The sequence below is a fragment of the Equus caballus genome, chromosome 8, assembly GCF_041296265.1.
Source record: "Equus caballus isolate H_3958 breed thoroughbred chromosome 8, TB-T2T, whole genome shotgun sequence".
NCBI lineage: Eukaryota > Metazoa > Chordata > Mammalia > Perissodactyla > Equidae > Equus > Equus caballus.
In genome coordinates this window covers 2,718,844-2,746,326 of record NC_091691.1, presented here as the reverse complement: position 1 = coordinate 2,746,326, position 27,483 = coordinate 2,718,844, and the positions used below count along the sequence as shown (strand labels likewise).

Here is a 27,483-nt window from a genome sequence, read left to right as displayed (position 1 = left end):
GGGAGCTGGGGGACTGGCCTAGTTTTGTGAGCACCCAGGGGACCTAGCCCAACCGCCTGGGGGAAACACACAGTTCTGGTCTAAGCCCCCCAGCCCACCCCCGCCACGGTTACCCACCCCTCCCAAGGGGATGCCTGTGAAGCTGTGGCTGATCTGACAGCTCCACCCTCCCCGAGAGGGAGCCCTCCTCTAGAACCCAGACTCTCGGGGCCGAGGCAGGCGCCCTGTGTGACGTTACTTGCTCCTTCGCCCCACCAGGCTGTGCACAAGAATTGGGAACTCCTGCTCCCTGCAGGGAAGCCGAGGACTAGAGATGCAAGTCTGCAGCTGGATGCCTTGGGGCTGGAATCCCGGGATTGAAGGGACAATCCCACCTTAGCCTTACCCACCCTGCGGCGTCCCCTCCTCTGTGTGAGCCCTACCCTGGACGCCCAGAACAGGGCCCGTTTGGGATCCAGAGGTCTGAGCTGCAGCCTCTGGACATCCGGCTTCTCGAGTGCCAGAAATCCAGCAGCTGGAGGCTTGGGCTCCCTTCCCTTGTCCGAGGCCAATGGGCCAGGAATGTGCTAACAGGGCAGGTTGGGCCCTGTTGGCCCACGTGGGCGGGCGGGCACCTGTGGACTTTGAGAAGGGACCGGACAGGGTGGGGTGGGGCGGGGCGACAGGCAGGCGTTGGCGGGCCATGAGGAGTGAGCTGGTCTGCCGCCTCCACAGCTTCTGCTGCTCCAGCTGCAGACACAGGCCGCACGATGAAGCTGCTCCTCCTGCCCTGGGCCCTGCTGCTGCTGGTGACGGCCCCCAGCCCAGGCCGCTGGCCTGCAGCAGGTACGCCCCTACTCTGCCCTTCTGTCCCCCTGTCTGTCCGTCTGCCTGCTGCAGCCAAGCCCAGGGCAGACAACCCTCTAGGCTCAGCTTCTGACCATCTGTCAGGCCATCTGTGACTGTAGTTGGCGTGGTAAGAAGTTCTGGGGATCCCAAGATCAAGGGGCCGCCAGCAGGAATGGGGGTCTGGGTCGTGCCCACCCCAAACTCCCTGGGAGTGAGGAGGCAGTGGCTGCCTCAGAGGGAGGGAGCTAGGGTGGTGGTGGGCTCAGGAGAGCTGCACTTGCACATAGAGGAGCCTCCCAGCCCCACTGGGCCCTCTGTCCAGCGACAGGCAGGATTGTGGGTCCTTATGGGGAGGGAGGTGAACTAAGACAATCCCAGGGAAGGCCCACACTCCCGTCTCAGAGGAGAGAGGAGTGCCACCACCCTCCTGCACTTATCTCACCTTTACCAGCATCACTCAGCCTCCCCACCCCCGTGAGTCCTCACATCCTCAGTCAATAAATATTTATTGATGCTCTTGAGTGCCAGGCCGGCACTGGGTGAAGTGGGGCCACCAGGCTGGCTCAGGCCCAGATCTGGCCCTTGACTAGCCCTCGTTGGGGGAGTGGCAGGGAAGGGCCGGGTGGGATGTGTGATTTCAACCTCAGTGCCTGCTTCCCGCGCCAGTCTGTACCCTCTAACCCACCTGGCCATGCCAGGTCTAGAGGGATGGATCCCTTGAAAATATGGCCCTGTCACGGGTCCCCACAGCAGAAAAGGCTGGGGCCTATGTCCACAGCCCCCCACTAGACCGCTCTCCCCATCCTGGCCCTGCTGGGCCTTCTGCTAGAAATGCCCCTCCTCCCCCTGAGAGGAGGGGGGCACACTTTGCCATCTCCTGCCTGGGCACCAGCCCCTACCAGCCTCCAATGGACTCTTGGTAGCCATGTCCCCAGATCCGGACCAGGCAAGCCAGGAGGGTCCTTCTTCAGGCTGCAGGGCCAGAGACCTTCAGGGAGTGGAGACAGCTCCTTGACCCATGTCAAGGACAGGCACCTGTGGCTGTCTGAGGACGCCCTTGGGTTTGGGACTTGGTAGCTGAGGGTCAGCCCTGCCCTGGGGGCTCCTTCTGATGCTGCAAAGTTGTACGCCTGGAGGCATTTCCCTTATCTCTCCTTGTTCAAGCTGGTGGGTCATTCAAGCCAACTGTTGGATTATCTGCACTGAGAATTACCGCACCCCACAGGCCTTGTGGGTTTCCATTGTGTCCACGTGGTGGTCAGGGCAATTCTGGCCAGCATTCTCCCAGGCATGCTTCTCCCTAATGGGCTCCAAGGGAAAAAGACGTGGGCCCTGGGCATGGGGCAGCTGGCCCAGCACCCGCCCGGGCCAGGCGCTCAGGGCCCTCTCCTCCAGATGCCCAGGAAAGCTGCTCCCACCGCTGTGGGGAGTGGAACGAGCTATGCTCCTGCCACCCGACCTGCTTCGGCCTGGACTCCTGCTGCAAGGACTTTCGGGACTTCTGCCTGGAGATCTTGCCCTACTCGGGCTCCATGATGGGCGGCAAGGACTTCGTAGTGCAGCATCTCAACTGGTTCAGCCCCACAGATGGCGTGATCTGCAGGTGGGAGATCTGAGGGGCTGGGCAGCCAGGGCTCCGTGCATGCTGAGGGCCCAGACCCACTGGCCGGCAGGGTGGAGCCCCTCGGACCGAGAACAGGGACAGCTGGCCTGATGGGGTCCCCAGGAGGTTGGGGGCCCACGTCTCAGAGAGGGTCAGCCCACCCTGGCCCAGCCTCTCCTGCCACCTCCACCACCACAGGTTTAATGAGAGCGTCCAGACGCGTGGCCACGTGGACTCCTTGGGACACGTGCACTGTGTGTCACCGTTGCTCTATGAGACTGGCCGCATTCCCTTCACACTCTCCATGGACAATGGCAGCTCCTTCCCGCGCTCGGGCACCTGGCTGGCTGGTGAGCTCCACTGCGCCCATCCAGGCGTGGGCAGCAGGCCCCACCCTCCGTGGGCCCTGGGCCCCCACAGGGAATTTCCCCAGTGCTAACATATGCAGGCCGGGCTAGCCTCCGTGCCCTGCCGCTCTGGCTGAACCAGTCCCTCAGCAGGCCCGCCCAACCATGGGGTCGTGGGTTCCCACAGCTCCTCTCCCCACATCCTGGCATCCGGACAGGAGTCGAGGTCCAGAGGGAGTAGGGAGGGGCTGCAGGTGTCACCCAGCAAGGTGGGCCAGTGTCTGCCGGCTCTGCTCGCCCAGGCCGGGGGAGGCCAGAGGCCTGGGCAACAGAAGGCAGGTTCCTGGCTCTCCTGGCTCTCCTTTCCTGCCTGAGGATCTGTAGGAGACCATCACTCCAATGGGACAGCCATGCTTCGGCCCTGAGGGGCTCACCCTTCACCTTCTTCTGCCCAGTGCACCCCAGCAAAGTGTCGCAGACAGAGAAGCTCCAGCTGGAGAACGAGACCCGCTGGCAATACTATGGCACTGCTGGCACAAAGGGTAACCTCACCCTGACCTGGAACACCGCGGCTCTGCCCACGCAGTCCGTCACCATCGAGCTGTGGGGTTACGAGGAGACAGGTGAGGCTGGCAGAGGGCTGATTGGACCAAGGGGCTCTGCAGCTGCCTCTGTGGGGCCTGGTAGGGTCACGAGCTTTGGGCTTGCAGAGATGAGAGAAAGGACATTCCTGGTGGGGGAAGTTCCAGGCAGGGATGGAGAGCGAGGAAAGGAAGCTGATGCGAGCGGGAGCGGGCAGGGAGCAGCACAGGGAGCTGTTTGGGGCCCAGCTCTTGGAGGAGGTGTGGACATTCTCAGCCTTGGGATACGAGGCTTGTCCTGGAAAAGCTTGTCCTACCCCGTCCTCTCTGAGCCCCTGGACGGCTGGCATGGCCCTGGGCCCAGCCTCGAGCAGGGACACGTAGGGGGATGGTGGTGGTCACTGAAATGTAGGGGGAAGAAGGGGTGGTCACTCAAGCCAGGGTCTTTGCTGGATCAGCAGGACAGGCCCTCCAATAGAGATCATCTGTCCATACTTCTGTCCATCTATCAGGCTGCTCTGAGCACCAAGGACTGGTGCCCACCTCCTCCTCTGCCCCAGGGGTCCTTGGACAGGCCCCAGGGCTGACTAAGGACTTCATCCCCTCAGGGAAGCCATACTCAGAGGATTGGACAGCAAAGTGGTCATACCTGTATGCTCTGGCCACAAATGTCTCAAACTCTGGCTTCTTCACGTTCACTCCGGAACCTGCACCTCAAAACTACCAGAGATGGGAAGTGGGTGCCCTTCGGATCATCAACAGCGAATACCATTCTGGGGAGAAGTGAGGACCGTGAGAGGCTGGGCTGGGGGCACCCCCGGCCTGCCTAGTGCCTGCCCAGCCTGACAGGGAACCCAGGGTGGGGCAGCGAGGGCGGCCCTTAGTGTGCGGTCCCCCGCAGGGACGTGCACGCACTCTGGAGCAACGAGCATGCGCTGGCCTGGCACCTGGGCGACGACTTCCGGGCAGACCCCGTGGCCTGGGCCCGTACTCAGTGTCTGGCCTGGGAGGAGCTGGAGGACCAGCTACCCAACTTCCTGGAGGAGCTGCCCGACTGCCCCTGCACCCTGGCCCAGGCCCGGGCCGACTCTGGCCGCTTCCACGTGAGCCCCCACCCAGTCAGGGCCAGGAGGGCACGAGGGGACCCCTGCTCAAGACAGCACCAGGGGAGGCAGATAGAGGCCCCGCGAGGTGGGGTAGGGGTCCGAGGGGTTGGCTCCCAGGGAGGGGCTGGCAGAGCCCAAAGCCAGCACAGTTGACAGCAACCAGCTGCTCTGCAGACGGACTACGGCTGTGACATTGAGCATGGCAGTGAGTGCACCTATCACCCAGGGGCTGTGCACTGCGTGCGCTCCGTGCAAGCCAGGTGAGCCCCCAGATGGTGGGGGTTTTGGGGGTAGCGGCGGGGGCAGACTCCAACGGTGACTCTGACCTGTCTGTGCCCTCAGCCCTCAGTATGCCTCGGGCCAGCAGTGCTGCTACACGGCGGCAGGCACACAGCTCCTGACGGCGGACTCAATGGGCGGCAGCACCCCGGACCGTGGCCACGACTGGGGCGCGCCCCCCTTCCGTGCGCCGCCCCGGGTGCCCGGCCTGTCCCACTGGCTCTACGACGTCATCAGCTTCTACCACTGCTGCCTCTGGGCACCCGAGTGCTCCCGCTACATGCGGCGGCGGCCCTCCAGCGACTGCCGCAGCTACCGGCCCCCGCGCCTGGGTAGGTGCCAGCCGGGGGGTGCCGGGCCCGGCTGGGCCAGGGTGGGCCACCTGACCCTCCGTTCCCCCCAGCCTCTGCCTTCGGGGACCCACACTTTGTCACCTTTGACGGCGCCAACTTCACGTTCAATGGGCACGGCGAGTACGTGCTGCTGGAGGCGTCGCTGACCAACCTAACGGTGCAGGCTCGGGCCCAGCCGGACACGACGCCCGAGGGTGAGGCTGGGCCTGGGGCTTGGGGGTCTCAGGCTCATCCCTGGGGGAAGGCTGGAGCCGAGCAGACCCCCTTCTATACCCACCACCCAGGCACGCAGGCCCGAGGCACGGGGCTGACAGCCGTGGCTGTCCAGGAGGGTGACTCAGATGTGGTGGAGGTCCGGCTGGCTGGCGGGGCTGGGGTCCTGCAGGTGCTGCTGAACCAGGAGGTGCTGAGCTTTGCCGAGCAGAGCTGGATGGACCTGAAGGGTGAGTGGGTGGCGAGCTGCCCCCACTGGGCTCCACACCTCTCCCCAGCACTGGCTGGGGGTGGGGTGGTAAGCAGGGCACGGGCGCAGAGACAGAGGCCTCTCAGGGCTCACTGGGGGGCGACAGTCAGCCCCACCCCATGCACCTCCCGCGGAGGGAGCCAGCACAATGGTCGCTTGGCCCCAGCCCATGGCTGTCTATGGACAGATGTGGTTCTAGGCCCCGGGTATCGAGGTCCAGCTTGGGGGACCTGGTCTATCTCTTGCCTGCACACCCTGGTCACAGGCCCTAGGGGCCAGGACAGTGGGACATGTCCTCACGGAGGCCCAGAGGAGCCAGGAGCTGCAATGATAGGACTCCGCCTGCTGCAGGGAAGCTGGCCCTGAGGGTCAGGGAGCCGCAGCTCTTTGTCTGCCCCTCTTCTCACAGTGGTGCTGTCTCAGGGAACTGAACAAATGAAATGGATTGCAGTTGGGGGTGGGCGGAGACCTGGGATGGGCCTGTTGGCGCTGAGGGATCCTGGGGAAGGGCAGAGGTGGGCGTGGCTGCTGCCTCCCTGTTAGGGAGCAGTGTGGACGTGGGGGGCCTCTTCGGGGCCTGGGCAGTTCAGATGCCTCTTGGCATCCCAGCACAGGTGTGGGCCCAGGCTTGGCCTTGGAGACGCCCTCTCCTTCCCCCAAAGTTCACGGGTACCTGCCCACCCATCTAGCACGGTGCCCACAGGAGGCGACCCTGACCCCAGCTCCACTTGTGCCCAGGCATGTTCCTGTCAGTGGCTGCCGAGGACAGAGTATCAATCATGCTGTCATCGGGGGCCGGCCTGGAGGTCAGCATCCAGGGTCCATTCCTGAGTGTGACTGTCCTGCTGCCTGAGAAGTTCCTTACCTATACACAAGGCCTCCTTGGGACGCTCAATGACAACTTCACAGACGACTTCACCCTACGCAGTGGGCAGGTCCTACCGCCAGATGCCAGTTCCCAAGAGCTGTTCCAATTTGGGGCTGACTGTGAGTGACCATGAGGTGTACACGGTGAGGGGGCATGGGGGACGGGGTCAGTGGAGGTTTGGGGTGGGGAGCCCAGACCCTCGGCCACCAGCCAGGCCTGCTGCATGTCTCCCCAGGGGCCGTGGAGAACGCCTCCTCCCTGCTCACCTATGACTCCCAGCTCCTGGTCAACAACTTCCTGTATGGCCCCAAGCATGACCCTACCTTCAGGCCCCTCTTCCCTGACGAGATCACCCCCAACTCCAGCCAGACGACTGAGGTGGCCAAATTGTGTGGGGACAACCATTTCTGCAGCTTTGATGTGGCAGCCACCGGGAGCCTAAGCGTGGGCAACGCCACGCGGATGGCCTACCAGCTGCACCAGCGTCGCGTACAGAGCCTGCAGTCTGGTGAGGGCGGCGGGGGGCACAGGCGAGGGGGTGGACACCTTGTGCTGGGACGTGGCCCCCCAGGCGGCCAGTGGCTCAAGCCTGTCGTCTGTGTCCTGCCCCCCCCCAGTGGTGTCCTGCGGCTGGCTGGCCCCGCCCCTCAACGGGCACAAGGATGGCATGAGGTACCTGGTGGGCTCCACCATCCACTTCCACTGTGACACCGGCTACAGCCTGGCCGGGGCAGAGGCCAGCACCTGTCAAGCTAATGGCACCTGGTCCACGCCCACCCCCACGTGCCAGCCAAGTGAGGATGTCCCGCCCGCGCCCACCCTCGTCCAGCCCCAGCGCCCCCTCCTCTCCCCACCTCCGCCCTGGGTGGCCCTCACCGCTCTGCCCTCTCTCCAGGACGAAGCCACACAGTGCTGCTGAGCATCATCTTTGGAGGCCTGGCAGTGGTGGCTCTGATGGCGGTGGTCTTTGTGGTGCTGCGCCGCAGGAAGGGCAACATGTGAGACCCCACCCACCCAGACCCAGGGTCCCACCACCAGGGCCCTGGTCTGCGCCCCTCCTCGGCTCCCGTGGGACCCTGCTCTAGACCACGTCTCTGTTGCAGGGCCATCTGGGGTTCGCAGCCCTGAGGAGAACGCACTTGGCCTGCGGCACGAGGCATACAGGCCACCCCGGGGCCAAAGACCACCCTCCTAGGAGAAAGCCCTGGACTCCTAAGAACATGCGCCCCGGCACTTGGATCCCCAAATCCCCAGCACCGTACACCTGGGACCCGGACGCCTGGTACCTGAGCCTCTAATGCCCGTGGACCCGAGGCCCCATGCCCTGCTCTGTCTCCTCAGACCTGGACCCCGAGCTCTAACTGCAGTTCTCGAGGTCGGCACCCAGGGCTCTGTCCCCAAATCCTGGCAGCTCTAATTCCCCAGACCTGAGACTCCACACCCTTGAGCTCTGGCATGGGTCTCCCGGGCTCCTGAACCCCCAACTCCAGTACCTCAGGGGCCATGTCCGCGCCCTTGGCCCTGATCCTTATGGATTGAGACCGGGAGCCCCAGCGCCCAGCCGCCTCGATCCCTGGGCCCAGCCTGAGACTGCAGGTGGCCCAGCCAGGGTGTGGGGAGGCCTCAGGACCCCAAAGCAGAGTCACCCTAGGAGCTCCGGGCTTGTAAGTCTAACACTTTGGGAACATCATTTGAAACACCCCTCCCTGCCCACGCGAGGAGAAAACAGGCCTGTGGTGCCCCCTCCCTGGTGTCCTCGTGCTCATGCTGCGCCTCGGTTCCGGAGAGTTCCAGGGTTTCCCTGTGGGGTCCACGGCACCCAGGGCAACTGGGTCTGAGTCCGTCCACCACCAGGTCACCTGGGACAGGTCCCTCCCCAGCCTCTGTCTCTCCAAATGGGATCAAAAGTGGGATTGAGAACAGTGACCACTTTGTGGGGTGAGGACAAAGAGTGATGTTTGTGAAGGGCTCACCATGGGGTGCCACGCTGGGTGCCCAGAAGATAGGATGGGGCCAACCTGCCCTCCCCCAACATAGGCACCTGCCCCGGCACCACCCTGAAGGCAGTTACTGGTAGTGCCACGCCCAAGTCCTGAACAGGGTCCCTGGGCCCTTCACTCAGTGTCCAGGAGCCAGGTCCGGAGCACAGGCCTCATCTATCACTGCCCGCCCTGTGGCGAGGGTGTGGGATGGGAGCAACAGGAGCGCCTAGGCAGGGTGGGATGGCGTCAGATTTGCATCGCGGGTCTCAGACAGAGAGAACAGGGGAGGGCGGGGTTGGAGGTGGGCGCTCCTTGGCCCAGGCAGGCGGCTCAGCGGCTTTACCCACAGAATGGAGAGCCTGCGATGGGAGGTGATGAGTGGAGGCCCACACCCCTCTCTATGCCTGCAGTGCCAAGAGTGGCCACGTGGGGGCAGCAGAGGGTAGGAACGGACTGGAGGTGGAGGCTGCAGGGGACCCAGGCCCTCCGCGAGGGCAGTCGTCCCCCGCTCTGCAGCCGGCCAGCGGGCTTGGAGTCACAAGCTTGGCCAGGGCTCATGCAGGCCCATCTCTGCGTCTCCCCTCTGCTGGGAGGTCCTGGTCTCAGGAGGTTGCACAGGTCACTCCAGGTCATCCAGCTAGCACGGGCACCAGGGTCAGAGCCCAGGCCTCCTACCTCCTCTGCCTCACCCTTGGAGGGTCCCAGGCAGAGGTGAGAGAGCTGGGTGGCAGGGGCAGGTCCTGTCTGGAGAGCTTCCCGGACGAGGCAAGTGTGCATGACGGGGTGCATTCAAAGGAACACAGCTGAGAGTGAGGGGCTGGGGGTTTTCCCGGGGACAGTGCCCAGGAGACTAGAGCAGAGGGATAAGGTTGGTGCTTCCTGTCCTTCCAGACCTCAGCCTCCTGCTTCCCCACCTCTCTGGGCTCCCAGCTCAGGACAGGGTGGGGCGGAGCGTCAGCCCCTGGCTGCCGGGCAGGTACTTTCCTCCCTGCAGATGAGGTAAGGCAGGGCTGGCCTCCCAGCGACCTGAGTCCCCAGTGCGTCCCCGTGTCGAACCAGGCCTGGCTGAGCACTCGTCAGGGGTGAGAAGTCAGTGTCCTGGTTGAGGCAGCCTGGATATGTGGGAGCAGGGACATGGGCCCTGAGGGGCAGGGGCAGCTTCATGGTTCCCATAACAGATCTCAAAGGGCAGGTCCAATTCTCAGAGAAGAGATTGGCCAGAGAGGGCATTCCAGGTAGAGGAACAGCCTGAGCGAAGGCTCAGAGGAGAAGTGCGGCTGGGTCTGAAGAAAGCAGGGCCGACCAGCAACTGAGGCGCCTCCTCGGCCAGGCTTCCTTTATCCCAGCAGTAAAGCATGGCCTCCCTCGGCCCCCGCCCCCAGAAGGAGCTTAGAGCTACCCCACCCTCCCCAGCAGAAGAAGGGGTACACTGTCTACGGCCCTGGTCCCAGACATCAGGCTTTCCAAGTGCCAGGGGCAGGCCGGGCTGGGAAGCCCCAACACCTGACGGGTTTTCCCAGGGGCCCTAGGCAGTCGGGGGTGCTACAGGGCCTGTGTGAGGGCGGAAGGTCCGGGAGCGCAGCACAAGCTCCCTGGAGACATCAAAGGCAGGGACTCCTGCCTCAGGGAGGTGGTCTCCCCAAATGACAGCCTCAGGGAATCATGGCATCGGAAGCCAGTGGCCAGCCCCTACCCCTGTACCAGTCGGGGCTTGGGGACGGTAATCCAGGGACTGGGAAGTGCAGGTGATGGGAGAACCGGGAAGTTAAATGGGAGACAATGAGGCAGCCACAGGGTCCCACCAGCACCCCTGGGCTGAGGGACAAAGGAGGAGGATGGTACCTGGCCGGGCCCAGGTCCCCCAACAGCAGGAACCACACAGGCCCTAGCTGGAGCCACAGGTGGCAACCCCGCCACCCGATTCTCCTGCCCTCCAGCCTCCCACTAGGGCCTCCCGTTGGCTGAATGCAGTGGGGAGCGGCTGACGCAGGCACAAGGGACCAATACAGCACTGCAGGGAGCAGGGACCCCCTGCTTGGCCAGGCAGGCTTCTTCCACAAGCCCCAGGGTGGCCAAGTCCCCACCCTGGGCCACTCCATCCTCCCAGGGCTCACGGGCTGATGCCGCCCGAGGAGGAGGGGTGGTCAGTGCAGCGCGCAGTGGGAGTGGGAAGTCAGGGGGTGCAGGAAGCACCCAAGGAAGGAGGAGTCCTGTTCAAGCTGAATTTCAAAGAATAAAAACCTTCAGGGAGATGGGGTTGTGTAGGTGCCTGTGAGTTGCTCAGCAGCCCACGATGCCAGGACGCCTCTTCCAACCCCCACTGGACTACATTTCCCAGCCTCCCTTGCAGTTGGGGTAGTCATGTGACTGAGTTCTAGTCAGTGCCATGTGAGCAGAGGGAGGTGGGGCACTTCCAGGCCTAGCTCATAACACCTCCTTCAGGCAGTCCTCCAAGCTCTTTCCTCTGCTGGTGCAAGGATGACTTTGGAAACCCTGGTGACCTGGGTCCCCAGCATGTGGAAGGGTATCCCCTACCCACTGACCTGTTCGCCCATCCAGTACTGCTATGTGAACGAGAAATAAACTTCTCTTGTGATTAAGCCATAATACATGTTACAATCTATTTCTTGCAGCAATCAGTTCCTCTATACACAAGAGGCAGAGATGTGAAAAGATGGCTTTACGTTTTTCATTAGTGTTGGAAATGAATGCTATGTGCATAAGGTCTAAAAAAATGCAAACAGGTACTCCCATGTTCATTGCAGCGTTATTCACAATGGCCAGAAGGTGGAAGCAACCTAAGTGTCCTTCAACTGATGAATGGGGTGTATCCATATGCTGGAATATTATTCAGCCCTAAAAAGGAAGAAAATTCTGACACATGCTACAACATGGATGAACCTTGAGGACATAATGTTAAGTGAAACAAGCCAGACACAAGAAGACAAATACTGTGTATTCCACGTATATGAGGTCCCCAGAGCAGTCAAATCCATAGAGACGGAAAGCAGAATGGTGGTGCCGGGGCTGGGGGAGGGCGAATGGGGAGTTATTGTTTAATGGGTGCAGAGTTTCAGTTTGGGAAGATGAAAAAGTTCTAGAGACGGATGGTGGTGATGATTGCACAGCAGTGTGACTGTGCTGAACGCCCCTGAGCTGTAGACCTGAAAATGGCTAAGACGGTAAATTTTATGTCATTGGTATTTTATGACAGTTAAAAATAAAAAATTCATACGGAACAATTTGCTGAACAGTCAGTCCCCAGTTGGTGGAAATGAAGGTGTGCTCAGTTTTTTGCTTCTTCCAACACTGTTATCCTTTGTAAATAAGTTCAGGTTTACCTCTGGGAGATATTCACACGAGAGGATTGACTGGTTAAACAGCTCGTATATTTTCCTCCTAGAGCTGCGCCAACTGACACTCACCTCCAACCACCAGGAGAGCCTGATCGCCTCCACCCTCGTGGCGGAAGGAGCTTTCCGATGCTGTGCTCTTCGCCAGCTGGGTGAGACGTGCTGCGGGGCCTGCAGCAACCTGGCTAGGCTGGAAGAGACTCCCACAACCCCCTTTCTGTCTGCTTTGGGTTAGGATGGGCCAGCAGGGAGATGCCCTGGCAAGATTGGGAGGGTGGAAGTGAGTCGGCAGTCTTTTCTGTGGCCTATCTACTGACTCGCTCATTCCCACAGGCAGAGGCTAGACTTGCACCGGCTCCACCTGCCCCAGCATCCACCTTCAGCTCCACGCACTCCTGGGCCAAGTATTCCAAGCTTCTACAGGAAACCTTTTTTGTCCTTGGCAACAAGAAGGGACATGGATTTCAGCCTATCCTTGTGGGCTCCAGGCCACACTTGGGGTTCCAGCAGCTCTGGATCCTCCCCTCCACTTTACACCCATCTTCCCTCCTGACTCACTGCCACAAGGATGTCAAGCTCCAGCATCAGATTGAAGCCTTACAGAGGCCCCCGACCAGCATCCGCAGTTACGGGTCTTGCTTCTTTGACTGAACCCAGGCTGATATAAATGGGATATCTTTAATTTTTCTTTAAAGTATAAAGTTGTATGTGGGAATGTAAATTGGTGCAGCCATTTTTGAAAACAGTATGGATGTTCCTCAAAAAATTAAAAATGCAACCACCATATGATCCACTTCTGGGTATATATCCAAAGGAAATGAAAACAGGATCTTGAGAGATGTCTGCACTCCCGTGTTCATTGCAGCGTTATTCACAACAGCCAAGGTATGGGAACAACCTAAGTGTCTGTCGGTGGATGAGTGGATAAGGAAGATGAGGTATATTTGTGCAATGGAATACTATCAGCCATGAGAAAGAAGGAAATCCTGCTGTTTGTGACAACGTGGATGGACCTTGAGGGCGTTATGCTAAACGAGATAAGATGGACAAACACAGTATGATGTCACTTATATGTGGCACCTAAAAGAGCTGAACTCATAGAAGCAGAGAGTAGAACATGGTTACCAAGGGCTGGGAGGTGGGGAAAAAGGGGAGATATTGGTCAAGGAGTGCAAACTTCCAGCTATAAAAAAAAAATTATAATTAAATAAACAAAATACGAGTCGTAGGCAAGAAAGTGCACTCCTCGGGGTGCAACTCAATGAATTAATCCACAGTGAACGTGCCCGGTTAACCACCACCCAGGTCAAGAAACTGGACAGCACCGACCCCACCTCTGCCACGATGATCTCCATCAGTCACTAGCCGCTCCCTCCTCCCCAGATTAACCACTGACTTCTCACACCGCACGTGAGTTTTGCCTGGTTTTGTACTTTACATAGACAGAATCCCCTCTGGTGTTCTGGCTTCTTTTGTACGTTGTGTTTATGAGAATCATCCACGTTGAGGTGTGATGCAGTAATTGACTTGTTTTCTTTTTGCTGAGTATTATTCTGTCTAATAACTTTGTTCATCCATTTTCCTGTTGGGACACGTTGGGGTGGTTTCCACTTTGGACCTAGGATGGCCTGGTGCTGTAAACATTCTTGCACGTGACTTTTGATGCACAAATGTCTGCATTTAGTTGGGTCAGTTCCGAGGAGCAGCTCTGCTGGGCACGAGGTGCATGAGGCAGCTTTCGTAGACAATGCCAGTTTTCCAAAGTGGTTTTTCCAGTTGGCATTCCCATTGGCAGCCTGCGACAGTTTCATTTTGCCATAGCTTTGCCAACACGTGGTATTATCAGTCTGTTTCATTTCGGCTCTTCCGAGGGGTGTGGAGTGGCAGCATATTGTGGGCTTACTTTACATTTTTCCGACAACTAGTGAAACTGCACGCCTTTTCATAGGTTCATTGGCCATCTGGAGCCCCTCTTTTTGTGAGGTGTCTGTTCATCTTCTGCCCATTTTCAGTTGAATTGTCTGGATTTCTCTAATTAATCTGTAGGAGTTCTTTGTATATTCTAGATAAGAGTTTATTGTCAGATATAAGTACTGCAAATACTCTCCCTTTTAACTCTTTTAATGATGTCTTTTGTTAAACAGAAGTTCTTCATTTTAATGTAGTCTGATTTATCAATTTTTTCTTTTACAGTTAGTACTTTTTGTGTCCTGTTTGCAAAACATTTGCCTGCTCCAAAGTCACAAAGCTGTTTTGTGTTTTCCTATAAAAGTGGTTTTGGTTGATATTTCATCATTGGGTCTGCAAACCATCTGGAATAGATTTTTGTGCATGGTGTGAGGTAGGGGTCAAAAGACACATTTTTCATGTGAATATGCAGTCAACTCAGCACTATTGATTGAAACAGCATCCCTTCCCCACTGCACTGCTGTGTCCTCTCTGTCAGAGGTCTGGGGACTGTTCCGTCCCATTGCTCAGTGGATCCTTGCACCAATACCAAATTGTCTTAATTACCAGAGCTTGTTCTTGATATCCCATAGTGTAAGTCCTCCATTATGTCCTTCTGCAAGATTGCCTGAGCTAGTCCTGGTCCTTGGCATTTCCATGTGAATTTTGGTATCAGCTTACCAATTTCCACAGGAAAACCTGTTAGAATTTTGATTAGTGATGAGGATTTTAGGCTGGTTAATTTTAAAACTGCAGATGAGAAGCAGGCTCCGAGGAGTGGAATTTGCTTGCCCTTTGATGAGAGACATTTGCATTTGTGAAGGAAATCTCCATGCCTCCCTCTCTGCCCCAGGAAGAAGAGGGGATGGCCTTATTTCTGGAAACTCTTAATGGGGAAGGCAAGGACTTAAGTTGTTTACTGTCTGGCAACCTCATGTAACTGACACCCCCCCTCCCCCCCCCCAAAATGCTCCTTTGTCTTTGGCTGAGGATAATATTTAAGCAGTGGGTTCTGCCATTTACTCAATCCGGTTTGATTCTTATCTAAAAGTTGTGGGATGCCCAATGGCCGAACCCTACCAGCACTGATACCATTTTAACTTTTTTACATATTCTTTCCTTTGTCTTGTAAAGAGATAACTCACATACCTATGCCTTAAATTTAGCCTTACTCTCCACCCATGTTGGCAGCAGAAGCGGCAGCAGCAGCTCCCCATTCCAGCAGCACCTCCTCCTGCCCATGGGTCCTGTCCCCACGCAGCAGCTCTGCCTGCCCATGGGTCCTGTCCCCATGCTATTCCATACTATTCTCTAAATAAAAGAGCACTACTGCCAGATTGAAATGATGCGGGGTTGGTGAGCCGAGGAATCGAAAGAAAGATTTCTTGGACTCTCAAGATCTGGCGGTAGTGCTCTTTTATTTAGAGAATAGTGTGGAATAGCATGGGGACAGGACCCATAGACAGTCAGGGCTGCTGCGTGGGGACAGGACCCACGGGCAGTCAGAGATGCTGCTGGCATGGGGAGCTGCTGCTGCCGCTTCTGCTGCCAACATGGGTGGAGAGTAAGGCTAAATTTAAGGCATAGGTATGTGAGTTATCTCTTTACAAGACAAAGGAAAGAACATGTAAAAAGTTAAAATGGTATCAGTGCAGGTGGGGTCTGGCCATTGGGTGGTCCCACAACTTTTGGATAAGAATCAAATCGGATTAAGTAAAGGCCAGAAGCCACCACCCTAAATCAGTTACATGAGGTTGCCAGACAGTAACCGACTTAAGTTCTAGCCTTCCCCATTAAGAGTTTCCAGAGACAAGGCCATCCTCCTTCCCCCTGGCACAGAGAGGGAGGCATCCCCACAGATGGAGGTTCCCCCGACAAATGCAAATGCCTCCCAACAAAGGGCAAGCAAATCCCACTCCTCAGAGCCTGCTTCTCATCTGCAGTTTTAAAATTAACCAGCCTAAAATCCTCATCATTAAGAGTCCAAGAAATCTTTCTTTCGACTCCTCAGCTCACTGACCCCGCATCAATTAGGATTGCATTGAATCTATAGACGAACGTGGGGGGAATTCACATCTTCACAATGTTAAGCCCTTCTACTCCAAGAACATAGTCTAGGCCTCCATTTATTTAGTCTTTAAATTCTCTCTTTATATTTTGTAGCATGCCCGATAGAGCTCTTGCATACCTTTGTTAGTTTTACTTCTAGGCTTTGATTTTTCTGTATACTTTTGTAAATGATTTCAACTCAAAAAAGTGCTTTCCATTTGTGGCTGATATGTAGAAATATCATCGATTTTTGTATGTTTTCCTTGATTCCAGTGATCTTGTTCAATTCACCCATTTCTAACAGTTAACAGATCTAACAGATGTGTAGAGTATCCACAAATAATGACACTTGTATGTCCTCCTTTCCGGTCCTTATACCTTTTATTTGTTTTTTTCACCTTATTGCCCTGGTGAGGACTTCCCTTACATTACTGAAAGGAAATGATGAAAGCTAGCGATGCTTATCTTGTTCTCAAAAGGAACTGGGCTCCATCTCAAAAGGAAGGCTTTCTTATGTTTTATCGTGAAGTATAATGTTTGCTGTAGGGTTTTGTAACCACAGCTTATCAGATTAAGGAAGTTTCCTTCTACTTCTGTTTACTGAGAGTTTTTAGTGAGTGAAAGCCGGGAAATTTTACCGAACGCCTTTCTGCATTTATTGACATGGTTGGTGATTTGTCTTCTTTATTCCTTTAGTTGCTAACGTGGTAAATTACGTCGCTTGACCTCCTGGTGTTTAAGCAATCATGCGTTCCCAACATAGACCCAAACTGGTGGTGATGCGTTCTCTTTTAGCTGTCTTGCTGGATTTGGTTTTCTCGTATTTTGTTAAGGAGTTTTGCATCTCTGCACATGAGTGAAATCACCCTCTACTTTTCCTTCATGAAATTTCTTTGTCGGGTTTTGTTCTCAAGGGTGTGCTGTCCCCGTTGAAAGTGTTGGACAATCTTTCCTCTTTTCTGTTCTCTGGAACAGTTTGTGTAAGACTGGCATTTTTCCTCCATCAGTGTTTGGAGGAATTCACAGAGGAAGGCTTCTGGGCCTGGAGTTGTTTACTTTGCTCCAGTGGGACCTCATCGTTGTTTGAATTGGCCATGATTATTTATGAGTGGGGTTGAGCAACTTTTTATATGTTGAAACCGCCACTTGGAGTTCTCTTTCTGTCGTCTAATGAGTCACATCCTGTGAATCTTTCTAATGGATACTTGGTCTTTGATAGTAAATATTTAAGCATTTAAGTATTAAAGCTACTAGCCCCATAGACTATTATGTATTGAAACTATTTTTTCCCAAGTTTTTTATTGGTCTTTTAAGATGTTTTCCACGCAAAATTTTAAATTTTTATGTGTTCGAATACCTTCATTTTTTTTCTCTTACGGCCTTTGGATTTTGTGTCATGCCTAAAAAGGCCTTTCCCACTCTAAGAATGTAAATGAAATTTCCTCGTGCTTTCTTTACATATTTACATGGCTTCATTTTTAACTCAAATCTTTGATCCAACCGGAAATTATTTTGGTGTAACTAGGGATCCCATTTTATTATTTTCCCAGATGACTGTCCGCTTTTTCCAAAGCTAATTGTTAACAATTCATCTTTTTTCTTCTGCCTTGAAACGCGTCTTTAGCAGAGACGCAATTCCCGTATTTATTCACATCTCTTTACGCGCTTTGTGTTCTGGCTGATTGATTTCTTAGGTTTATTCATATGCGATTTCAGCTACTATACGTTTATAATTTGTTTTAAAATCAGATGGATTTGTTTACTTCGTTTTTTTCTCTCTCTTTTTTTTTAAAGATTGGCACCAGAGCCAACATCTGTTACCCATCTTCTTTTTTGTCTTCTTCTTCTCCCCAAAGCCCCCGAGTACACAGTTGTAGGTCCGTCTGGCTCTGCTATGTGGGACACCACCTCAGCGGTACTGTGTCCGCGCCCAGGATCAGAACCAGCAAAACCCTGGGCCGCCAAAGCGGAGTGTGAGAACTGAACCACCCGGCCCCGGGGCCGGCCCCTTTTTTTCTCTTATAAAGGCACCAGTGCAACTCAATAAGGAAAATAAAGGTCTTTATCATAAATGATGCTGGAACAATTGCCAGGCCTTCCTTGCAGTACCAGTGTCGGCTCCACTAGGGTAAGCAGGGCACATTCTGGTTTTTGTTTGTTTGTTTGTTTTTTTAAGATGTTTTATTTTTCCTTTTTTTCCCCAAAGCCCCCGGTACATAGTTGTATATTCTTAATTGTGGCATGTGGGATGCTGCCTCAGCATGGCCTGACAAGCGGTGCCATGTCCGTGCCCAGGATCGAACTGGCGAAACCCTGGGCAGCCTGCAGCAGAGCACGTGAACTTAACCACTTGGCCACAGGGCCGACCCCGAGGACATGTTCTGTTTAATGCGTTACTAGATTCTCCTTGCTAATATTTTATTTAGGAGTTTTGTGTTGAGTTTCACAAACACAACTGGTCTGTGGTTTGCTTTGCCAGCTTTGGGGTGAGTGCTACACTGGCTTTGTAAACTGAATGTGGACATTTTCCTCCTGGCTCTACACCGTGGGAGCTTAACTGGCAGGGGAGGTCTCTGGTCCTAATGGCAGGACACACTTCACCTGTGGAACTTTCCAGAAGGTATTTGAAGTAGGCTAGTATTCCTGAAATGTTCTCAACTTTTTAAATGATCATTGACACGTCCGGATATTTGCCACTTCTTGAATCAGTTTGTCATTCATATTTCAGGTTGCCAGATTTAGCAAATAAAACTAAAAGATGCCAAATCAAATCTAAATTTCAGATAAACAACAATGTTTATAGTATAGGTATGTCCCAAGTATTGCAATTCTGTTTATGTTTTCCTAGAAAGTAATTTATTTTGTCAGGGTTTCCAAATTTATTTGAGTAAAGATGAGTGAGCTTTTATAACACTTTTAACTTCCACTCTCTCTTAGGTTATTTCCCCATTCTCATTCCTTCTTTCCATCTCTGACCTCTCCCCCGGTGAGCCTGGAGATCTGCAGGCGAGTCCTCCTGGATCTGAACCTCCCAATTTTTAGGGTCAAGATTCAGACCAAGTTGATCCTTATTCAGGTGTTTGTGGTTGTAGTTGACTCTATCTTTGTCCATTTTGGAAGAAAGATTGTGCCTCTGCTCAAGGCAGGAGGTTTGGGTTCAAGGATTTCTGTCCTCGCTCCTTTAGAGGGGGGGTTCTGTCCTGTCTTCACTGGGATGTGCGTTCAAGGACGTTTCTTGGTGAGTGTTATCGGAGCTGGAGTAGTCTTTTGTTTTATTCCAGTGGCCACATTCTCTTACAATTTGAAATTCAGCAGCTCCTGATAACCAACGCAGGCCTCGTAGTTTCTCCTGTTGTCCAAATAAGGGTGCTCTGATTCGAAAGATAAGAGACACTGCTCCTTCCGGCCCCTTTCAGGGTGTTTCTAGGTGATTAGAAACCCAGCAGAAGTGCCGGGACTCCGTCTGTGACATGCAGCGGTCTCAAAGGGCCTCCCGACAGAAGAACACACCCGCTCCCGGGTCAGAAGGAATTCTGTAAGCTCGTCCGGGAGGCCGCCTGAAGGATTGGGCATCCAGTGCCTTGAGCAGCCTGACACCGCCTGGTGTCCAGGAATCTCCCAGACACACACGAGAGAGACCAACAGCCCATTGGTGACACCCTGGGAAGTGTCCTCACAAGCAGCACATGCCCGATCCAAGACATAGACCCTCCTGCCGTGGTCATCTGAGAACAGCCCCCTCTAAATTATGGGGAACAGTTGTTCCAGAACAACCATAAGTGATCAGCCTCCCTCAGGAACCGCAGCTGGATTTATATTTAAGAACTATGGTCCTTCCTCTGGTAAATTTTTGTCCCAAATACTAAAGATGATTTAACATTACAATGGCCACTTTGGGATTCCTTCAAGCTTCTAAAATGTGTCTTTCTGTGCACTAGATTTGAGAACTGCAGAGCAGATTCAATGCGCTCTTTTGTTTCTAAAGCGCCAAGCTCGCCACCTTCCAGAACACCTGCTTAAGAAACAAGATCTCAGAAGCTGTAAATTTTAACAAAAGGACATGCAAGATCTTACTAAGCTTGTTTCCTGTCCTGAGAGCTTGGCTTGGTGACCATCAGATTGGAGCCTGCAATGTGGTCAGAAAGAAATGCAGGCTGCGCTCCACTTGTGGCCAGATGTGGCCGCAGAGAAATGTGGGTTGAACCCCACTTCCAGCTAGAGTCCCACAGAATTTCCACCAGCCTCAGGGGAGTTACGCTGATCATTACAAGGAGCATTCCAATTAGATAAGATCACTTAAGACATGGGCTTAAAAGAAAAGTCTTCAAAATTCCAAAATAACCTTATTGAAAGCTTTGTTGCAAAAATATAATGAAAATTTAAGATATAAGAAATGCCTAAAAGAAAAAACTATACAAATTTTGTTAAGTTAATGGCTTTACAGACACCCCTATATCTACCTTCAAAGGAGGGCCCCATATGAGCTCCTCTCAGAGTTAACAGAACTCTGAGAGATTTTCTAGGAAATTGCTTTTATTCCCTCAAATAGTCAAGGGGAAACTAAAATTAAAAATTAATGAAATTGAAGGTCAGCCCTGTGGCACAGTGGTTAAGTTCACACGTTCCACTTTGGCAGCCCGGGGTTCGCCAGTTCAGATCCCAGGTGCAGACCTATGCACCACTTGTCAAGCTGTGGCAGGCGTCCCACATATAAAGTAGGGGAAGACGGGCACGGATGTTAGCTCAGGGCCTGTCTTCCTCAGCAAAAAAGAGGAGGATTGGCAGCAGATGTTAGCTCAGGGCTAATCTTCCTCAAAAAAAAAAAAAAAAAATCAATGAAATTGTTTAATACTGCTAGAAATATTTACCACTTGTCCCTGCTGAAACTTGACAAGATATTTGAAAGGATTTAGTAATTTATGATCAGAAATTTGGCCAAATTGGAAACTGATATTCAGAGCCTGATAAGACTTCATATATACATATATATATATATATATATATACGCCTTCTTCCCTGAGTTAAAATAGAGCTATACACCCAGAGAGAAAGAAGCAAATAGCAAATTAGGGACGATGTAGTTGAACCAGTAGATCAACCTACTATGTCATTTCAGTTACAACCTGATTTCTGAGGCAGAGAGCAACTGTCCTTACCTTACAAATCTTTGCAAAACTGGAAATGCAGCTCTAGAGGCAGTTCAGATTCCACCCGTTCCCCATCACCAATCTCCAAAATCTCTCCTGTTTATCTCAGAAAGCTTGTAACTTCTCCAGGAACTGATATCTAAACCATCACCAGTTCCTGAGACTAAAAAGCAACAACAAAACAAACAAAAAAAACAGCTATAGAAGTACTTTTGCCCAAAATCTAGCATCTTAAGTGTCTTCTCCACAAATATTAGTAGAGAAAAGCTTTAGCCATCCCAGCAGATAACCTTAATTTATTCCACCTGCAGAAACAAAACTTGGATTCAATTGTTTTGTGACTAGTGAGCTTTGTATTCCTGGACCTGATTCATGGCAGTAATTTCAAAACAATAGCTGTGGGGTCTCTATGTGTGTGTGTCTACATATGTGTATGTTAATATATATGTGATATTTTCCTACCTCCAGAGGGTGTAAGTTCTAAAAGAGTTCTATTTAATTGGCTTAAAGTAAGTGCTTATATAAATTACTTCTAAATATAATAGAAATTAACCCAAATAAATTTCAGGATCACGTGATCTAGAAAAATATTCAGTATTAAAGAGAGTTTAAGTTTGTTGTCTTTAGAGCTATCAACATTAAATATAAAACTTTTGTTCTACCTGGGTTACTAAAAGTCAAACAAATTCATGTTATCTTTGTTACAAAATTTAGCAGAAAAAAATTGATGGCTAACTTTGTCTGATGACTCATGGAGTTTTTGTTGGTAACCTAAATGTGATTATTAGGGGCAAGCAAACTAAATAGATGTAAGTAAAATTGAAGAGTTTTTAGGTGAACTTTTTAAACAATAATTACATGTTATGGTATATAATTAAAAATAACTTCAAAATATTTTGGTAACTTGAAACCTTAAAGTTTTGCTAAATTAAGTTCAATGATAACTTATTGAGCATCCAGACCATTTCAAAGTAAGATAAAATATTAGACATTAATTACTAAATAAAGGTTTATCTACTTTTGGCTTCTCATTATAGAAAAAGCTAAAATATTGGGTTTACTAATAAACATGCTTTGTGCCACACTGAGGAATTTTCTGAGAAAGCATATCTTTCTAGATGGTATTTATAAATCTGCCAGTCCACAGAATACTAATATAAAAGAGTAAGGGAAACATTTCTGTATACAAGGAAAGTGAGATGCGTGTTTCCAGTGAAAGAAGATATAAAGAATAGAGATATATTTTTGTTAAGAAAGTAAATTTGTCCTAAAATAAAACTGGTTATGGGAAAGAAGAAAGGACAAATTCTGAATGTAAAAAAGAACTTCCAAAGGTTTGTGGAAGAGGAACCCTGAAAAAAAGTGTTTTTTGCATAGTCAAGTTGGCTAAGATTGAAATGAATTTAATTAAGTAAATGAGTTTTAATATCAAAAGTAAGCTGGTGTGAAAATTAGAATTTAGCTTTCTCTCTCTTAAAAGGATGTTTTTCTTGGACTTTTTGTCTTTTTTTGTGTTTTTGGGGTTTTCTTGCTGAGGAAGATTTACCCTGAGCTAACGTCTGTTGCCAGTCGTCCTCTTTTTATGTGAGCCACCACCACAGCAGGGCCACTGACAAGTTGTGTGGGTCTGTGCCTGGAAACTGAACCCAAGCCGCCAAAGTGGAGCGCACTGAACTTAACCACTAGGCCACTGGGGCTGGCCCTCGTCTGCTTTTGATAAAGAGATTATGAAAGGTTTTCTTTATTTTTGAGTAAGTCTACCTAAAAGGCAAGGATTCTATGTTTTGTCAAAATAATTTCTTATGTTCAAAAAGCTGAGGTCTCTACTAGGAGAGTTGAGGTTTTCAAAAACTGTTTAACTATCTAAGTTTGCCTTTAACATCTTCTGTTGTTACTTTGGTTAAATGGATAACTGAGCACTGTTTCACGGTGACATATGATCCTATTTGACCAAGTGTTTTAAAACATTTTGATGTTTTTGCAAACTTCTCCAAATTCAAATCTTAAAGTCTTTCTTTTGACCAGAATTAACTTTGAGAATTTCCAGTGTGCCCCTGGGACCTCTCAAAGAATTTGTTCTCTCTTCCTATAAAAAGGGAGATCTTAAACTAAGTAGGCTTATTTGGTATGTTAAATTGCATGGGAAGCATTGTCAGATAAACGATGATAAGCCTTCTTAGGATATGTCGTGTAAATAAATGTTATTAATACGTATTCTAAAGATTATATAAAATTCCTAAAAATCTCATATGTCCTGGTGTAATTCTAGCCATTATCTTAAAATGTGTGTTACAGAAATAACCAAATTTCTTTATCAATTGCATTGTAATCAGATCTTTAGCCATGCCATTTTAAGTCTTTTGTCACTTACAGGCCGTTATTGTTTTACTCTGACGCTTTTGCAGATACGTTTCATCTTCAGAGAGATTCATGGAAGGGGTCTGACGCTGACTCTCTAGAGTAATTCTAACACAGGTTTCTCATAAAATTTCAGATGGCAAAGCTGAACTGGATAAGAAATTACAGAATTCTAATAGAGAAACTGATGGCTTCATAAAACTGTTAACAAAAGATCAAGAATTCATATTTGTTATGAATTACCCGGCACTACAAAAACTGAGGGGATGCGCTAATGTTTTATTTTTCCAGATTTAAAGAAATCTTTTCTCTTAAGCCATCAACAAACTGCTAAGGCATAGCTTTGTGAACAAAGATGAACATTTACCTTTTCTCCCTACCAGACCCCTTCAGAATTCAGAAACTCTCAGTGGGTATTTTTTTTTTCCCTCCTGCTGGGAAAGATTACTACTCAGCTATCGTCCATTGCCAATCTTCCTCTTTTTTTTTTTTCCTCCCCAAAGCCCCAGCGCATGGCTGTATATCCTAGTTGTAGGGCCTCCTAGGTCTTCTGGGTGAGCCACCTCCACAGCATGGTAACTGACAGACAAGTGATGTGGTTCTGCAACTGGGAAGCGAACCCGGGCCACCGAAGCAGTGAGAGCACCCAACGTTAACCACCAGGCCATGAGGGCTGGCTCTCAGTGAGTACTCTTTTCTTTTTTTCACTTTTTTATTTTATCTATTTTTTATTTATTTTTTGCTGGGAAAGACTTGCCCTGAGCTAATATCTATTGCCTATCTTCCTTTTTTTTTTCTCCCCAAAGCCCCAGTGCGTAGCTGTATATTCTAGTTGTAGGTCCTTCTACTTCTTCTATGTGAGCCACCGCCACAGCATGGCTACTGACAGAAGAGTGGTGTGGTTCCACACCTGGGAACTGAACCCAGACCACCGAGGCAGAGCCCACCAAACTTTAACCACTAGGCAATCAGGGCTGGCTCTCTTATTTTCACTTCTGCAAATAATCAGGCCAAGTTTTTTTTTTTCTCTCTCTCTCCCCAAAGCTCAGTACATAATTGCATATCCTGGTTTTAAGTCATTCTGGTTCTTCTATGTGGGATGCCGCCACAGCATGGCTTGATGAGCAGTGCGTAGGTCCGCATCCAGGATCTGAACTGGCGAACCCCAGGCTGCCGAAGCAGAGCATGTGAACTCAACCACTTGGCCGTGGGGTGGGCCACCAATCAGGCCAAGTTTTTAATGTAAAAAAATTAGTTTTACTATGATTATCTTTGGCAAAAAAATGAGAGTAATTGTGGAGAGAGAAATTATGTGGCACCTTGGTAGGTGTTGGATTCCAATTTTCTTTCAGATTTCTTAATATACCTATAGACTGGACTTCCCCGGCCTAAGGTATTGCCTTCGGCCTTGCTGACTGTTGGCAGTGCCCTCTTTGGAGAACATGGACTAACTCCACATGGACAGTCACCAGCAGATCAGTGTCTGTTGGTCCACAACCTTCTGTGGCTCCCCTGTTGTCTCATGTGAGTGTGACCAGCTCCTGTGAGTCTCCACTGTCTTAGCCCCAGCCCATCACCAACAGGTTAGAGATGCTGTCCCAGATTCCAGTGTAAAGGATCCTGTTGGTCACAGTCTCGAGCCTGGTGACTGGGTGTTCTGGAAGCATCAGAGGAAGAGGACAGCCCTCGAGCTCCATGGAAAGGACCTTGCCACGTGCCCCTGACCACTGACACTGCTACAGGACTAGAAGACATTTAACCTTGGAGATACATCTCACAGCTAAAGAGCCGACATCTGGTGCTGTACAGACCCTGGAGACCTCCCAATCGAATTGACTAGGAAGAGAAGAAACCGACATCTGAGGAGACACCTCCTCCCAGACTCAGGACCTTTTGCTCACTGTTGCGTCTTACCTTATTTTCTCCCTCCACATCTCCCAATCTATTACAAAAGGAGGAAATCTTTGTGACAGCTGGGTTTGTCATCAGAAGCCTCATTCTGTACGTGAATCCAGAAATCCTTTAGTACATTTAATTACCAATCTCTCTGCTATTCCTCCCCTAATTCATTGTGCTAAGTGTCTCACCTTTCTGCTGGGAACAAAAAACCCACTCAAAACAAGATCAACCTAACTGCACTCACGACGTGGGGTGGATACCCCCTGAGTTGTCCAAAAACACCATTAAACTTAAAGAAAGTGACTGATTTGAGACAGACTGATCTTGACGACCAGGCATTTACTGGGTGGCCCCTAATGGAACTCAGTGGCTACGTGGAATAAATCTTTGGACCTGGCTTCCACTTGGGTGGCTAGGACGTTGCACCCTCGGTTCCCCGTGGATGCAAGGAAGGGCTTGCCCCAAATTAACAACTGTCACTAATCTCCCTCTCCTTAAAGCCAGGTGGACTCGTGCAGGTTTTCACTGGTACAGTCACTTAGCTGCCCCATTTGTTCCTTCTATTGGGTTATAAGATGTCATATTGCATACAGAAGCCTTGACTCAGTTCACCCAACAGGCTCTTAACAGTAGCCGAACTGGAATATCACTATTGAATACTGAAATGTCTTTAATGAGAAAGGCCGTCCTCCAAAATGGAACGGCCCTGGACATGACAAGTGGGTCACAAGGTGGTCCGTGTGCTGTCTTCCAAGCTGAATGTTGTGTTTTTATACCTGATGAATCTTCCAACCTCTCATTTTTGTTAACTCACGTGAGAAAGTACGGAAGTGCCTTTAGCGATCCTACACCCAGTCTGAACGATTTGTTTAGTTGGCTTCCCACAGGCTTTGGCACATTTCCACAGTCCGGATTACAATTTCTCCTTCTGCTGCTCCTTGGAATCTTTGTATTGATCACAGTATTTAAACTAATCACTGTTTTCTCTACTCAGTGTTGTCAAACCAGCATTCAGGTCAAGCGGCAGTCTCAGGACAGCTAGAGCCAACATGCAGAATTGCGTTCCTAACTTCGACGTCTGTCCAAGATGTTCTTGGGGATGTGCAGACACGTCCTCATGAACGTGGCCATGCCTCATCTTGTCTGCCGTGTTGTTCAAATGTGGCCCTCCCTAACGATAAATAAGAGAATACCTGTGCAGACTCGTTCCTATTTCCCCCACCCAAGGACAGAGGGACCCAGGGCAGTGCCATCCAGGCTGATCCTGAGGGACTAAGGAAATTGATCATCAGTGCTACCATTCTGGTAGATTTCGATCAAAAGAGAGAGACATGGAATTGGGAAAAGATGGAATCCCTCATATTATGGCACTAAAACGGAGCCAGGCGGCCCTGAGGAGGAGAGGAACAAATTCCTCCTTCAGGATGAGCTCTTGAACTCATTAGAAGCCTGAAATGTGTCTGCAGCCTTCTCCCGTTCCTGCCAGAGTCACCTCTGCACATTCCTGAGTTTAATGGCTTGTGTCAACCGACCCTCAGCCCCACGACTACCTAGCACCTGGAACTTGTTAAAAAACATTCCTTCTCTTTTTTTCTTTGCCTTTGTTAGTCTCAACAATAAAGCTTGCCTTCTCCCTTCAACCGTCAGAACCCAGCTCAAGTGCTGTTGGAATCCGCATTCCTGGGCTGCACTGCTAACCAGCCCCGAATAAACTTTTTGTTTTAAGTTTACCAGAGTCCACCTCATAATCCATCGACACCGGTGTTCTGGGTGGGATGTGGGCAGGGGCTGGGCAAGCCCCCAGGGTGGGATGCACAGGGAGGGAGAGGAGTGGGCCCCCGGGAACCCAGGGCCCCCCAGAACCAGGGAGGAGTCCACGCTGCCTCATGGCAGGATCAGGTGTGCATTTCCCAAGGCTCGTCAGTGCTTTGAATAGTGAGTGGATCGAGGTGGCGGCAGCTTGAGGAGGCAGAGAGTGCTAAGGAGATGGAGGCAGAGCCAAGCCACACAGGTGGAGGGAGAGGACGGGGGAACTAAGACAGGGCGGTGAGACGTGGACGCCAGAGAGCTTCCAGCTGCCTCAGAGCTGGCTTCCAGTTTGGCGTGTTGTCGGAGGTGCCTGTGGATCCCAGGTGCTTGGGAGGTGGGTGGGTGGGTGGGTGGGTGAGTGGGTAGGTGCTGCTCTAGAAATCTGGGCCAGAGCTTGGGTGGGGACCCATCAGCTCACAAGTGGTGACAGCTCCAAGGATGGTGAATCAGGAGTGGGGCACAGGGGAGCCCTCCCCTCTGCACAGTGTGCCAGGACACAGTTAACGTGCTC

The 27,483-nt window shown here is 51.4% G+C and overlaps 1 protein-coding gene across 9 annotated transcripts; it reads left to right on the top strand.

Moving 5' to 3' along the window:
* The first annotated feature begins 198 nt into the window (after positions 1-198).
* Positions 199-26,893, top strand: SUSD2 (sushi domain containing 2). 9 transcript variants are annotated; one of them, XR_011441681.1, is made up of 19 exons: positions 199-825; positions 2,224-2,431; positions 2,630-2,781; positions 3,234-3,401; positions 3,968-4,142; positions 4,261-4,462; positions 4,640-4,725; positions 4,808-5,076; positions 5,148-5,291; positions 5,382-5,540; positions 6,299-6,547; positions 6,664-6,936; positions 7,046-7,222; positions 7,324-7,426; positions 7,532-7,803; positions 11,814-11,915; positions 12,097-13,173; positions 23,401-23,947; positions 24,071-26,893. XR_011441681.1 is itself a non-coding variant. In XM_023646717.2 (15 exons), exons 1-15 carry the CDS (start codon positions 750-752, stop codon positions 7,554-7,556), a joined length of 2,466 nt encoding a protein of 821 aa, XP_023502485.2. In that variant the 5' UTR covers positions 227-749; the 3' UTR covers positions 7,557-11,017. The 9 variants fall into 9 exon arrangements, 1 of the variants encoding a protein (XP_023502485.2); XR_011441680.1 differs by having other exon boundaries at positions 227-825; positions 11,176-11,915; positions 23,768-23,947; positions 24,617-26,893; XR_011441677.1 differs by having other exon boundaries at positions 227-825; positions 11,176-11,915; positions 23,768-23,947; positions 24,309-26,893.
* The last annotated feature ends 590 nt before the right edge of the window (positions 26,894-27,483 follow it).